The sequence below is a fragment of the Strix aluco genome, chromosome 6 (genome assembly GCF_031877795.1).
Source record: "Strix aluco isolate bStrAlu1 chromosome 6, bStrAlu1.hap1, whole genome shotgun sequence".
Classification (NCBI taxonomy): Eukaryota; Metazoa; Chordata; class Aves; order Strigiformes; family Strigidae; genus Strix; species Strix aluco.
In genome coordinates, this window is record NC_133936.1 from 41,276,399 (window position 1) to 41,291,311 (window position 14,913).

Genomic DNA, 14,913 nt, shown 5'->3' on the forward strand with positions numbered 1-14,913 from the left:
GTTTTGAACATGGCATAGAAAACCACCACCACCACCACCACCACCCAAGGCAGGCCAGCAGCAGCTGAGGGCACAGAGTCAGAAGGGGCCCCGAAACTCTTACTCTGCTGTAGCACTCTGCTTCAGCACCACGAAGGACATCATCTTCGTCATCGCTGTCTTCCCCAATGTCACCACTGGTGAGGAGCTGGCATTCACCTGGAGGGGAGACACCAGCACACTGTGTATGGGCAGCTCCTGCACCCTGCTCCTGGGGGAGGTAAGTCCCCACCGTGGTGGTCACAGGAATGCACCCGTAGGTGAGGCCATGCTTCTTATATGAGGTGAAAATGTCCAGATTAGAAATACATCCCAAAAATCTTTTTTCTGTTTTAATTTTTTGCATACTACACCATGGCCAGTAGGTTGCACAAGTAAAGGGAAGGTGACAAAGGATGGGAAAGGGATTGGAATATCTTAAGGTAGCTCCAGTGCTGCAGCTGTCATGCAGTGCCCACAGTCTGAGGTCTGAAGGGTAGAAACTCTTTGGGCTGCAGTTCCCAGGCAGCACTGCAGATACCCACTCTTAGCATTTGATCTTGCAAAAGCTTGGCTGGCCTCTCATTGCTTCTCCTTCCAGCTGTGGAAGTGACCACCACAGGAAGATGAAGGGCACCTGTACCACAGAGAGCACTCCGAGGTCCACCCGGGTGACTTCAGTGTCTGAAGGCACTACAGCTCAGCCCAGCATGGCTCTGCTTCTGCTGTTCCTGGTTCCCATCAGCCAGCTCTGCTATTTATCAGAGATCCATTCCTTTCTGAGTCCCCACCTCTGTACCCAGATCACTGCCAAGCCCAGCAGTACATTTGGAAAAAATGCCAGACCAAGTCCAAAGACAAGGTAGGCAAAATGCTCTTTCCTATATCAAATGCTAAGGTGCAGTGAATCTTTCCTGCAAGGTCTCCTAAGGAACACAACCTGAAGTCTCAAATTCAGTGTGTTCCTTAAGAGTATGGACAGTTTTAAGTCTATGACGTAGGTGCACTGAGGTGATGAGTAGTTGCAAGCTTCAAGTTTGGCATGTAACTAAAAGCCCCGTTGTATCCGAGTCTACCCTTGGAGACCCAGGTGTACTGCAGTGCGAAAGATGAGCATTACAGTCCACCTCCACCACAGTGGAGAGATGTCCTCCATGGTCCAGCCACACCAAACAGTGCTGGTGTGCCCAGAGCCAGAGTGTGTGAAGAGAAAAAGATGTTGGAAACCTCTCTTGAACTGCAAGCCACATGCTACAATTCTCTTTTTTACTTACTGTTAATGTCTGGCAGGCTGTAAACTCTCTCATGAAGACCTAAATGAAACGAAAAATGGTGGGAAAAATAAATAAGCACATTTTCTCCAGTACCTCACAGCGAACAAACCTCAGAGCTATGGTTAACTGGAGTTGTCAATCTCTAGCCATCACAAGGCACCGTCATCAAAAAGGCAAGAACAAAACAGGCACTTGGAGACAAGACTTGACTTTTAAAATCCAAAGAGCTAATTGCCACCACTTCTGCAGTCCTGATGCAACATGCCTAGGAGTGCAGCAGCAGGGGAAGGCACAGCCAAGAGCAGAGGGCCACGCAAAATGCAATGGTCTCACATCATTCTGCTGTACCTCCTGCAACCAGAGACATGTCCCAGGAGGAGATTCCTTCTTGCTCAAGGATCAAGCCAATTCCCTGGTGTTAATGAAGTAATAACAACAAAATAATCTCTTTTTGAAAAAGACATCTGAATCTCAATTTAAAGAAGCCTGAAGCACTGATATCCTTGCACTTGGTTTTGTCTCCTCTCGGATTGTCCTTTCTGTGTGGTCTGATGCATAGACTGAATGCTGCATAAATTGTCTCTCAGTCCATTAATTTTATATTCAATGACACAACCCTCCACGCTCTTTCTGATATTTCTTCCATGTCTGGATAAAAGAACGACTGGACTAGTTGAATCAGCTCATGTCTATGGTATTCGTGTGAACTTTTCTGTGACTCCTCAAGATGGGAATAAAATCCACGTTGGTTTTCAAGGGCAATAGGCAAAGCAGTGCAGGAGCTGTATGAATGGCAACTAGCAGCTACCCAGTAAACAATACTGTGTTAACAACAGCTTTCAGCATATGTTTATGCACTGTTGGACCAATATCAGAAATACTGAAGATCCATAAAGCTCCAAAGAAAAGAGCTATGGTGACAGGTAACTCACTAATTTTGATACAGTTTTGTCAGTGTCAGAGCATCATCATATTGGCTGTAAAAATCATTAGATCATGGGAAAAAAAATGAGTGCTGGCTTTATCCAGCCAGCTGGATGTTTTGGACCTGCAGGTTAAACTTGGGTTAATTTCACAAGCTCTCCCCTGTGATGAAAAGAGCTAAAAGAAGGAAAAACAAGAGCTGCAACTCTTACTGCAGGACATGAGACTTTTAAAACTCTGCACAAGATATTCTCAAATCTGTGGTAAAAACATAAACCTTAACAGAGGGAAAAAAATCCGTCAGGAACATCTGCTCTGCTGCTCTCAGTATGAACTCACAACTCTGAACCTCTGCTTCCTCCCCAAGATGTTCTGAACAGTCTCGAAACAACGTGGCACTCAGAGCAGCGCCAATGCTGATGTTCCTCCCTTGGTGCATCCCAACACAGTGCTGCACAGACACCCCACGTGCGGCGGGGCAGGAGAAACCCCGGCGCTCCTCCTCACCCAGAAATGTGGAGTTCACCCCCTTCCCCGGCTGCAGCCTGCCGTAGAGGGACTGTAGCACTTTGGCGCTTCCAAACCTCTTGAAACGGGATCGCACGTGTTCGTAGTACCACTCCAGGGAACCGATCTTCACGATCCTGCCCAAAGAGAGTGTGCACATACAGGTGAGCCAGTCCAGCCACGCTCACCGTGACCAGACCCTCACCCAGAAACTGCCTCTTCACAAAAACACAGCCTGTTTTCTAACTGGCGTAACTGGTTTCTAACCAGCATAAAGGGATGCTGAGTTTGGGCGACTGTTTTTGTGCCTCAGCCCCGGGGCTCGCCTTGCCCCTGGCTCTCCACGGCAGGAGCCGTACCTGGAGAGGCGGCAGGGATCGCAAACCCAGCCTTGCTCCTTCTTGTTGTAGCGGCTGCAGTTCTTGCAGATGAAGAAGCGGCAGTCCAGGCATTGCCGCTTGCTGTTCAGCAGGAACTTGAAGGGCTGGAGGCAGTGGACGCAGTGGGTTTCGTTGAGGTGGGACTGATTTGTCAGAAACTCTCTCTTGCTGCTCTCCTGGTCGATCTTGCATTTCAGGTCCCTGCAGAAAACATTCCAAAACACAGGAATTTGTTTTTGTTAGCATTTCACTGCAAAGTCTCATGTGGCAAACTCCCATCATGCTTCAATCATTTGAGGAATGATTTTCCAGGGAACATCCCGAGTCCCGCAGCCTGTGGAAACAGCTGTAGGGCAAATCTAATCAACAACATATCACAAGTTAAATAAGCTGAACTGAGCAAAGAAGAGGGCTTCAGATTCAGGGCAGGTTACTATACATTAGGATCTACTGCTGTTAAATTTAAGATTAGATTTGGTTGTGCTGAAACCTGTCCCATTTGCTTCTTGATCATAAATCCCAGGAACATCAGGAGAGCGACTCTTCTCAAAATCTCTGCCTGCATCTCAACTCAACACGACCTTTGAGTCTGAAGTCCAGCTGGGAATTAAAAGCTTTCTGGAATTCTTGGGTGGGAAAAAAAAAAAAAAAAAAAAAACAAACAAACAATCTGAGATCAGAAAGTGTTAAAAGGGACTTAAATCTAGTCCTTCAGGGCTAAATTCAGTGGAGATTTTTATTAAGGGCAGAAGCGACGGGCAACGAGGTTCTGGCTGTTCAGAGGACAGCAGCAGGAGATGCTCACAACAGTCCCATGAAAGCCTGGCCAACACCAGTGCTTTCCAAGAGCACCTTCTCCTGGCAGTCCATCGCTACAGGCTTCCCTCGCCATCCAGACCTGGCTGCTAGAGCAGGTCCCCATGCAAGAAGGTGTGAGGCTGAACCCCCAGTGACAGCCAGGGCCAGCTAAAATGCCTGCTGAGCTGGTGGGGGCCCACTGCACTACCCAAAGGCTTTCTGTTTGCTCCCCACGCCACACACTACCTCAGGTATGTTTGCCTTTGGGGCTATGGCTGAGAGGCAATGTTTGACTTGTAGGGAAGGTCCTAGAAGGTTGTTTTCTGTCTAGGCAGGGTAAGGAAGCTGCATTTTCCAGAGCAGAAGTCAGCCTGGGCCAAAACCCTCAAGCAGTCAGGTCTGGAGGCTGCTTCAGGAGCACAGCGTGGATCACAGGGCTTCTGGTGATGCTCCCGGTGCCCCCCAGCTGCCTGGGAGACAGGCTGATGCCCCGGGTGACCACAGCAGAAGCCTTGCTGGCGTGGCAGTGCAGTGCCAGGACGTCCACAGGAGCAGTGATGTAGCTGGTGGTGGGAACGACATGAATGTAAATCGAGCTAATCTCTGTGTAACCAAATCAGTTTGCACATTAGGGATCAGCTCTTGTTTTTTTTCCGGGAGAGACTTTTCTAGCCAGCACACTGGGCTGTGTTCGCTGTAAACACAGGATTGATAACAACTTGCATTAACCAAGGATTTGGGACATGTAAAAATCAGTGTAAAGACTGAACCGGGCACCTACTTTTTATATTCAGGTATTCACTGTCCTAACAGCATTTCAAACAACCTAGTGCAAATGTTCAGAGGTAGATTTCTATGTGGCTACTGAAAACAAACCCCCAGATAGAAAACCCTTGGGTTGGGCTCAGTGCTCCTTTTCCACTCCTGGGCTAAGGCTGTTTTCAGCAGGATCTGATCTTTCACTGGACTGCTTTTTCTGGTTCCCAGAGACCGGTCGGATCCCTTCACCTCCCTCGCCCACCAGACCTGTCGAAGAAAGGACAAGTCTCAGCCAAACCAGTTTAAAACCCGCAGGAACTGCACGCCTCTTGTCTCCTCTTGCTGGCAGGAGCACAAGCCAGCCCCTTCCCTGCTCTGCTCGCGGCAGAATAAATCAGTGGTGGTGGGATGCCAGACTTCAGTGGGGTAGGTCCAGCTGAGCTCCGGGGGAGATGCAGGCAGCCATCCCCCCAAAACAGGGCTGCTGGCAGGGATGCTTATGGAAGGAAGCAGGGAGAGCCCCACAAAGTGGCCATTATTTAATTTCTCGGGCAAAGCATTACCCTCGCATGGTTGTGCAGTCCCTGGCCAGCTGAAGCCTTTGTCTGTTGTTGGTGAATAGCTTCAGCCAAAAAGAAAATGCAGAGAAGCAGCAGAAAGGGAAGAAAAAGACCAAGCTGGGGGCAGGGGTGGGGGGGGAACATTTCTTCAAGGCTTGCAGGTTGAGACAAGCCTAATGAATTAGAAAAGAAAATTAATAGAAAATCAAATGGGGATGGTCAGAGCACAGGGAGCAGGGTGAATGGCTGCAGCGTCTCCCATAATGTCACATCATGTCCCAGCTTGTTAACAGGCTCACATAGCTCCGTGTCCAGCATGCAGGAGTGTGGCAAACTTTCCCAGACTGGTGGTCTGGTTTATGCCAGGTATTACAGAAATATCTGATGCATGGCCTTAGCTGAGCCTGTGGAGAGAGGCAACCAAGCCTTGGACCAGGTAACATGCTCTACCCTCGAGACTCGGGCAGTGCCAGGCACTGCTGGTTTAATGCCAGCCCTCCTTGGGACAGGATTGAACGACAAAATGAAAAAAAAGCCATGACTGATGGGACAGAGGGAATACTGCTTCGGAGAAGAGGCAGGAGCTGGGTAGAAGCATCCTGAGACCTTCCCTCTATCTTACACTTCTCATACCATGGCACTCAATTTGGGAGGTTCCTGGGCATCACAGTGGACCCAGATAAGCCAGTCTGGCACCAAGGTCAAGTAGGTAAGGAATTCACCTTGCCCACTTCTTTGCTGCAGGGCACAGCAATGTCGGTCCCCACCTCCTTCCTCCAGGCACAGCTCAGATCCATCACAAGGGAGACATTCATCCTTTCCAGGGCGATAATTTTTTAAACATCCTTGTCTGATCTCTGTCCTGCAGAGCTACCAGCAGAGGAAGGCAGTAGATGATGATACTGAATTATCTCTGCCTCCTACACAGGCTGGGTTTTTTTAGGTAAAAAAAACAATCAGGAGGTTCAAAAATATATAACTGAGAGCTTCTCCTGGCTATTGGTGTAAATGGAGAATCCCACACAGCCTTGTGTGGAAACCCACGACAGGAAGCTTTTAGGGCATGCTTCAACAGCTCAGATGCAGATATCCCAAGTGAAGAAGGATGACTCTCACCCCTCACCTTTCCCCTTGGATCTGACAGGGGAACTAATGAGGCATCAGTGTGCCATCAGCACCAGCCCTGGCTCACAAAATTCAGAGCTAGGAGGGTGCAAGGGCTCAGCAGGAGTGCAGCACTGCCCAAACCCGGCCTGGGAATGCAGCCCATCCTGTTGGGATAATAATGAGAACTTGGCCAGACCCTCAACAGGGACGCTGTAGCTTCTTGAAATAAAGCTAAGAAATTATTAAGTTCAACGCACAACGTAGTTAACAAACAAGGCCTAAAACCCCACAATTTCTCATGCTCAAAATTTAACCTAATCTGCCCGAACATTTTTAAAACAGTACTTTTGTCAAATGCCCTGCTTATAAGAACTTAGAAGATACATCCATTTGCTGCTCAAACTTTTCCCAATGTGTGACCCCCTAAAACTTTCCCAGGACGGCACGGACCCCTGTAGAGCATATTTAAGGCTACTACAGTAGGTTTACCACTGCTCTCTGTTATTTTTCCAGGATCCTTCAGGAGTCTGTGGACTCCCAGGGCCCCCTGAATGACTGAATACCCCTCCTGTCCTACAGACACGAGAACCATCACATGAAACAGGAGCAAGGGAGCCCGATTCCATCCTGTGCTCCAAGGTAAGGTTTCCCCGTGAGAGCCAGGCTAGCGTCAAGCCCCACAAAGGCATTTCCTAGGTGGAGGCCAGATATTTGTCCCCATAAACCACTGTAGTGACACCGATCTGCGTCACCACCGATAGCACGGTGCCAGTTTGCACCTTTGCAGCCTGAATGCATCACCTTGCCACTGATAACATAATCTATCAACTGCCGGGTTTGATTTTAACAGCCAGGTCCTGGCTGTTCCTCCTTGCCCACAGTCTCACTGTGTTGCTTTATTCCTGCAACCCATATGCAGCAGAAGAAACAGGGACCTGCAGCTACAGCTTACTTGCACCCAACCTCGCGGACCGCCGGGCAGATACTCACTCCAGCCGTTCCTCCTCTTTCTTCCGCAGATCAAAGTCACGTTGAATGACTTCCCAAACGTGCTTGGCCTCTTCATCGGTTAGCTTGGAGAGGTCCAGCTTCCTCCCCATCTTGTCCCGGCGAGTCGAACCCGGTCCCGTTACTCGCTACCCCGAGCGCTCGCTCTCCCACAGCTTGGGATGCTGGTGGAGGGGAAAGAGCTCAGCCCCACCTCTGTGGCTGCCCATATAAACGGGCAGAGGCAGAGCTGTGGGCAGGTCAGCCGGTTCCTGGCAGCACCACAGCCGATCTGCCGGGTGAGCCTGCCCGTGGAGACTGGTGGCGAGCAGGACTGGCGCGGTGCCTATCGGCTGCGGGGACTCCCTGTCACCCAGGCGGGCAGCCCTGCCTTCCCCCGGGGTCCTGCCCAGAGCTGCAGCAGCTCCAGACCTCGTCTGCCTGGCTGGGGTTGAAGGAGATGTTTACTTTCAGCAGAGCTGCCTGCTTTATGCAGGGTGTGCGAATCAAATGAAACCTTCCAACACCTCCCCGGGGAAGGCAAGCCAAGGGGTTTGGGAGGGGGCTGAGCATCCCCAAGGGGAGCTGTGCCTGCACACCCGGGGGACTGGCTCCATCACGGTGGGTCCTGCCTCACCACAACCCTCTGCTCCCCAGCTGCTCACTCCCCGGCTCTTTCTTCCATGTCCCGTTAAACCGATTTCCCCCCGTCAACAGCTTTGTAAGGAAAAATCAAGAGCGTCTGGCTTCCCCCCACCAGTACAGCCACACTGGAGACCAGCCTCCCACATTTACTAACCGCTCTGACAACAATTTGGGAAGCTGAGCTTTGCTTGGAGCAAACAACTTAATTAGGACACAGTGCTCCCCTCATTTACAGTTAGCAAGAAAAGATGGTTTGACAGGATTTTAAGAACAATGCTAAACACATCACATACCTGAAGGGATATATATTGCGATAATCCAGCTACCAAAGCTGTTTTCTTGCTCAGTAAACACTCCCTGTGTGTCTAAGCAGGAATTCCCCAGACCTTGGATATTAAAAGAAACCCGTTTCTCAACTTCATCAGAGCAAATATCAATACTAACCACAATTTCTTCCCCCGACAGGTATCTAAACAGCGAGCAAGACGTCAAGACTGGAGAGGAAAACCATTCTGCCTGGTGCGACCAGCCTCCCTGCCTCTCAGACACTGCGCTTGCCCATGGGTGGAGGGAATTATCCACCCTGGTAACTCACTTGAAACAAAGATTACATTAAACTCTATGAACAGAGCCAGAAAAGGATTTTGAATCCAAACTCAGATGAATTTTGTGCAGAAAAGGTGATGATTACAGATGCAATGTTGCGCTTGGGTATCAGGAAAGCATGATCTTCACTGGAAGCCAGGAACTGATTTCTAGCTCTTCTTCCAGCGGAGATGCAGTCCCAGCAAAAGCAATTAGTTTATTGGCAGGAGCCAGACATCAGTTGGGCTGCTCCTTACGTAAGCGTATTTGCAAGCTTGTGCACGCCCCACTGCATCTGAACAGCAGAGGGGGTCAATAGATACTAATTAACATCACAACAAGACCCTGTTCCAGGGCCTGCCAGGAGCTCCAACACTGGGGCCCAGATCTGAATACTTTCTTCTCCAAAAGGATAAGGAGGTTGCATAAAATTGGGAAGATGTGGCCTGCTGTGCAGTGAAAATGCGAAAAATGCAAGTGCTCAGCAGCGTCATACCCCCCAAAACTGCTGGTTTAGCCAGAAAACCACTGCGTGGGAAATGTCCCAGGTGCAGATCCACAGAATAAATTTCAAGTATTACTTTGGCCTGGGTACTGCATCTCTTTAGGGAAACTCTCCTTCCCCAGCTCGGTGGCGTATGTGCCAGCAAAGACTTTACTTTTTCCTCTTTCAAAGCAGTTTCTTGAATTTCGTAGCAGTTCAGACCCAGCAACCACCAGCTTCTAGCAATCCTCTGCTTTGAGAAGGACAATTAAACCCACCTGCCCACAGATCTTCCCCCATCATCCAACCACGAATAAAGGCTCCCAAACTTATGAACTCATGCAAAAGAAAAAGCAAAAAAACTAAGCCAGAGCCACTCACACAGACACTGTCACATGTCCTAGGGCCAGATAATGTTATATGAAGTTCACCAGTGCCTGTGGTGACCATGCATGCACAGGGTGGAAATTAGGAGCAGGGACACAAAGAACAAGGTGAGTTATGTGTTTCCTGGAGGTTCAACCGGGTCTCAAGTCCAGCTGAGTTGGGAGTCTGGGTGCCTGCATGACAAAATGGGAGAGAGAAGTGTTACAAGCTAAGCCTCTCCTGGGAAACCAGGTATGGATGGAGCTCGGGCTTGATCTCTGATTTTCAGTCTTGCCAGATGATAAAAGAATGGGATTTCTGGGGTATCTTCTTTAAAAGAAACATGCCCTTCCAGAAACAGGGCTGATCTTTTAAAACTTATATCCACATGAGCTGTTCTTGCAGTTCTTGGTAATCTTTTGTAAGACAGCTGTGAACTGATAGATAGGACAAGGGGCCTGGACCTTCACCAGACATCCATTTTACAGTGGTTTTTTTGATAACTGGAAGTAAACCCATCCTCTACAAGCAGAGTTCAACAAAACCAATGGATAAAGATACTATTCAGTTGTCTCTAAAGATAGCAAATATGACCCCAGTAAAACCAGCCAACACTCTTACTCCCCCATCCTCATTTTCAGCCTGGCATCTCTAGGTGCAGAGGGCCCTACTTGACCAAACCAAGGTTTTCTCCACACTCCATGGATGACTCTGACGGGTGTTTTGGCTCCCATCGGTGTAGGGTCATCCCAAGCACCTGGTCAAGCCACAGGAGTTTCCAAAATCCAGGTGGAATCAGACTAGGAGCATCCAGTAGCAGCTTCAGGCCATCTCCAAGCCACAGGCGGGGAGGACACAAGACCCTTATTCACAGGAGCGTAGCAAAAGCAGGGCAGCTCAAACAAACAAGGCAGCAGTGAACATATTGCTGCTGACTCTAAGGAAGCCTTTGTTGCTGGCAGAGGCAATTTCATGGGTGCCTCTGCCTCTCCCACCATCCCCCTGCAATCATCTCCAAGTCATGAGATCTCTTAGGGCTGGGACAGCATTCCTTCTCCCTTCAGCTTCTTGGCAGTTTTACAAAGACCTCTTATCATTCCCATCATGCCAGAGCAGAACAAGCAGAACAGGGAAGGGGTGTACAATGCTGCTGCTATTTCTGTATGTGACTTACGAGGGACTGTTATGGGATTTATCTATTAATACAACTGTTTAATTATGTCATGGTATGACCACATCTCATTTGCAATGACCCCAACAGCCTCGCTTAAAGGAAATGGCCATTCAACATTCATTATCATGGATAACGATGCTCTGACATCTGTTGCAACTAGAAAAATACTGTCATGGAAGACTTGAAAGCAAAGTTTGTGGAGTATCATTTGTAGGATGGAAGCTGTAAGGACATTTTTCTTAACCATGAGAATGTTATGGAGCTTTAGTCTGGATGATGGTGCAGTAGGATATGTGATCTCTCCCATCCGTTATCTACCCCAATTTTTCTAATGTGGATATAATCATATTTGTAACAAGCCTACTGCCAACCTGATGTGTGAAGCGCTGCAACTTTGCATTGTTTACAGACGACTATGCACCAAAACCTGATCCAAGTTCACCATACTGCTCTCATATCACCCGTGACCCTATATCCCCATGTATCAGGAATTATTTCCACTTTCCTCACCTGTTTTACCAATACAAGTGAGACTGAACCAACCCGATTCTGTTTCCAGCCTGCCTTTGGAAAGGAGCAAATGCCACAACCTCTATTCACTGATTAGTGCCTTAATATGAAGAGAAACCCAGACACTTGCCCAACAAAAACCTAGCTGGGAGAGTTCCCACCTGAAATTAAGGTTTTTCACAGGAACAGGCTATTTTCCCTAGCAAGCTAGGTGAGCTTGGTCCTGGGGGAATGCATTATTTGCAGTGATGAAAAATATAATTCAAGCATCTGCCTTTGGGCAGGTGGAAAAATACTTGGCAAAGGCCATCTGCAGCTCTGCAGCTCAGGAATTACCAAGGTAAATCGTACCTGAGCAAACACAAGTAAATCCCTACAAAATCAACATGAATTCAGGGTCACTTCTGACACAGGTGTATTAATGGGTTACGTCCTATTGCAACTGAGCAGCAATGGATGAAAACAGATTGTTTTGGGCTACGTGGACTGTGGAGACCACACAAATCCTACCCGCAATCTGGGTGATGTGATTTGAGAAACAGCTTCAGGGTCAGCACTTGAATCCCGCTAAAGTTCGTCACCAACTTTAATACTGATCTAGGAGTTATACTAGAGACCAGTGGTTCAATACATCTTAAATGCAAAATGCTGATGGGTTGGCCCAAGGATACTTTGATGTTTCAAAGACCACAAGATCTAGGATGGAGGAGACTGCTCATTAGACAGGCCAGTCCATTCCCACTCCTCCACAGCTGGCACCAAGAGCACTGATTCCCTGTCCTTCCTGGTGCTCCACGAGGAGACCAGACCAGATCACAACGGTCAGGTTTCTACCCTTCCCTCTTGAGACTATCTCCTAGCTTATCTCAGAGGGTTGGGCTCCAACCCATGTGTTCAAATACCCTCCATTGCAACAGCCTAAGGACTTCTCAGTCGTCACTGGCAGAGGTGGAGGTCTCTGCAAACAGATTAAATACAGCATAGGCCATAGTAACCTCGTCTCAAGGCAGGGAATGGACCACTTTCACCATTCTAGGACAGTCCCATCTAGTTTGCAGTAAAACCTAGAGTTTTTCACACCATTTTGACAATGATGAAGTGGAAGTTTTGCTGCAAACATCAAACTCAAGCAATCCCAGCAAATGCCCAAGAGGGTCATCCTGACAATTTAAATTTTTTTTTTTTTCCCCTCTTTAAATCTTAAATGTAATTATGCTGTGCCGGGGATTTCAGCCTGCAGCTAGGACTTGGATTAACACTATCCATATGGAAAAGAATGCTGTGGAAGGGGCTGGAGGCTTCACCAGTTACACTGGAAACAGCCTGAGCAGCTACGAAGACATGAAGAAGATTAGAGTTACTGGATAAGGGCACTAACTGGATGTTCCTGTTCAGACAATTAGCAGGGTCAAAAATGAAACAAACACAGTCTTAGAGAGCTAACCACCTGAGAAACGAAGCAGCTTGTGCACGTCTAGGGTGCTTGCTCCAGGCTGTCTGAAGGCACAGGCTGTCATCACTGAACTCATTCCTGCTTTTCTAAAGCCCAGAGGGGTCTCTACCATGACAAGAGGCTGATACCACTGCAAAGAAGAAACAGACCCCAAACATTTGTCCTTTGCTACTGCCTGTCTGCTAAGGGACGGTGTTGGGGAAACAGCGTAATGAAACAGATGATAATGAAGGACTCAACTTGTCTAAAGGACACCAGAGGCAAGTCCCTGCAAATCAGTGGAGAGCCACAGGTGTGAAAGAGAGGAAAATCAAGCCTAAAAACAGCTTGGAAAAGGCTTCATAGCCAGGAACAGGACAAGCAGACCGTTTCCACCCAAACCAGAAACCCTCCTGGAGGTGCTGTTGACTGCCCATGCAAGCAATCATAGCTGGCTTTTGCTCTTTAACTCACCCAAGATGGCAATCAGGACAAAGGACCAAGAAGGGGCTCAACATCTTCTGCGATGAAAGCCTTGAGGTCCTGGAAAGGCAGAGGACACCAATACAGACCCCCTGGACTAAACCACAGCCTCTCCAAGGCCAGGCTGGATGGTTTCCACTCTGGATATCCCTGTGTACCCTGGGTGCTCTTACCTCACTGAACGGGGAGTTTGGGGTGCATGAGAACCAGGATGGGAGCTGGTTTGGGTTCTGCTTCCCAAGGGCTGCTCCCGGGCACCAAGTTGTAAACAAAGTTGATCTCCTTTTGCCTTCAATATTTAAACACTGGAAACAGCAACTAAGCAGTTGCAAGTCCACAGAAAGAGCTATCTAACATGAAAGTTCTAAAATCTAAATCCTTTTTACCCTAAAACCTTGCACACGATGCATTTCTCAGCCCCCGGAGGAGCATCACATCATGTGGTGGAGGGGCAGAGATAAGCTACGCCTGGCACCTGACCAGGAGGAAGACATGACTTTCTGAGCTATTAAGCAGAAAATAAGTGTATTTTACCCCTAGAGCCAGTGCCAGGGAATGGGTCCAGAGCTTGGCTACCCGTGACCCCCCCCCAGAGGAGGTATTGGAGCCAGTCACTGCTGCTGAAGAGCAGCTTGACACACCTCTGCCAAGCTCACCGAGATGCCCTAATGGCAAAACTCTCCTTCCTTCACCCTGTTTATTAGTCTTATTTATTTTTTTCCTTTGTAGAGGCTGAAAGTTGTTCTGAGCTGATCTCTTAGGTCTGTACGGGCTCATTGTGCCTAAGTTAGTGGCTGCGGGTGTGTACACACACTGTGGGATGTTTTTAGACTATTGCTCTATTTATTTTCAACAGAAGTTGAAACAAATAATTATCTTATCTTCTGCTACCCCCCAGTAACCCGCTGTAATGTAAGACAGCATTTCAGCACTCCCAGACCTGCCCAGATGCATCCTCTGCCTTTACTCCAAGCAAGGGTGTAAAGCAGGAAGGCATGGCTCAGGCTGGGAAAAGTTCAGGCAGGCATGTGAGCATGGAAATGAAGGTGCAGAGCCCAGGAGATGGGCCCCAAGGCTAGGGACAAGCCGATGGGCAGTGCCTTTGGCTTAGCCCCATGGCCTGCAGCTCCGTGGATGTCCAGCCAAAACCCATCCCCTCCATAACCACATGGCTTTTTTTACCACTGCTATCTACTGTGGCTTGGGTTTGGACCAATGAGCAGACAGCCTGAAGAAGTTCCCTGTGTTCGTTTGCCCTCAAAGGAGACTGCTACCCAGCCCTGGGCACCTCCTGGCCATGCCTGCCCTGACAGTCATCCCCACACCAGTCTTCCTGCGCTCTTTGGCAGCACCCTTCTTTTCTCTCAAGGGGTGGCTTTAGCACCAGCCACGGGATTTATTTTGAGCTGCATCTTGTTTCCGGCCCGCTGACCTGCCCTAGGCTCTATTTTGAAGGTCCCACTTCCAGGAGGATGCCTAGTCCCTCCTGAAGCTGTCCCTCCTTGTTCATTGCCCTCCTTGTTCAAGACATGAGGCATCTTCCAGCTAGAAAAGACAGAGCATGTTGCTTTTCTTCCCACCAGACTCAACCCTGGAGGGATGGGAAGGACTGGTGGGACGCAGCCAGCAGCCTCGGTGCTGTGCAAGCGCTCCCAGCAAGCTTGCCTAAGGAGAGCTTTGCTGGTCGATCCGCTCTCTAATGAGTTTCCATGCATCTGTCTCTGCACCATACCACCAGTGAGCACCATTATTCCCTCCTCTTTTGAACATGCTGATGGCTCCCACTGCCTTGCTGGGACAAGGTGGCCACTCACCAGGGCTCAGACCAGGCAAGAGGAGGGAAGGCAAAGTTGTTCTTCCAAACATGAAGAGGCTGGAGAGGGGGAAGGGTGAAGAGCCCAAGCCCCTGCTGTCCCTGAG

At 48.9% G+C, this 14,913-nt stretch overlaps 1 protein-coding gene across 3 annotated transcripts in view; it reads right to left on the reverse strand.

Annotated features, from left to right (window-relative positions):
• MLPH (melanophilin) overlaps window positions 1-8,604 on the reverse strand; it is a 29,806-nt gene extending 21,202 nt beyond the window's left edge. Inside the window, exons 1-6 of one of the 3 annotated variants that reach the window (XM_074829796.1) lie at window positions 8,404-8,604; window positions 7,318-7,499; window positions 3,083-3,304; window positions 2,724-2,860; window positions 1,293-1,331; window positions 104-198 (exon numbers count right to left, since the gene is read on the reverse strand). In XM_074829796.1, coding sequence (XP_074685897.1) covers window positions 104-198; window positions 1,293-1,331; window positions 2,724-2,860; window positions 3,083-3,304; window positions 7,318-7,427 — 603 coding nt within the window. In that variant the 5' untranslated portion in view covers window positions 7,428-7,499; window positions 8,404-8,604. Of the gene's footprint in view, window positions 1-103; window positions 199-1,292; window positions 1,332-2,723; window positions 2,861-3,082; window positions 3,305-7,317; window positions 7,969-8,403 lie in introns of those variants that run through there. The other 2 variants (XM_074829795.1, XM_074829797.1) reach the window with 2 other exon arrangements.
• Window positions 8,605-14,913: the final 6,309 nt, after the last annotated feature.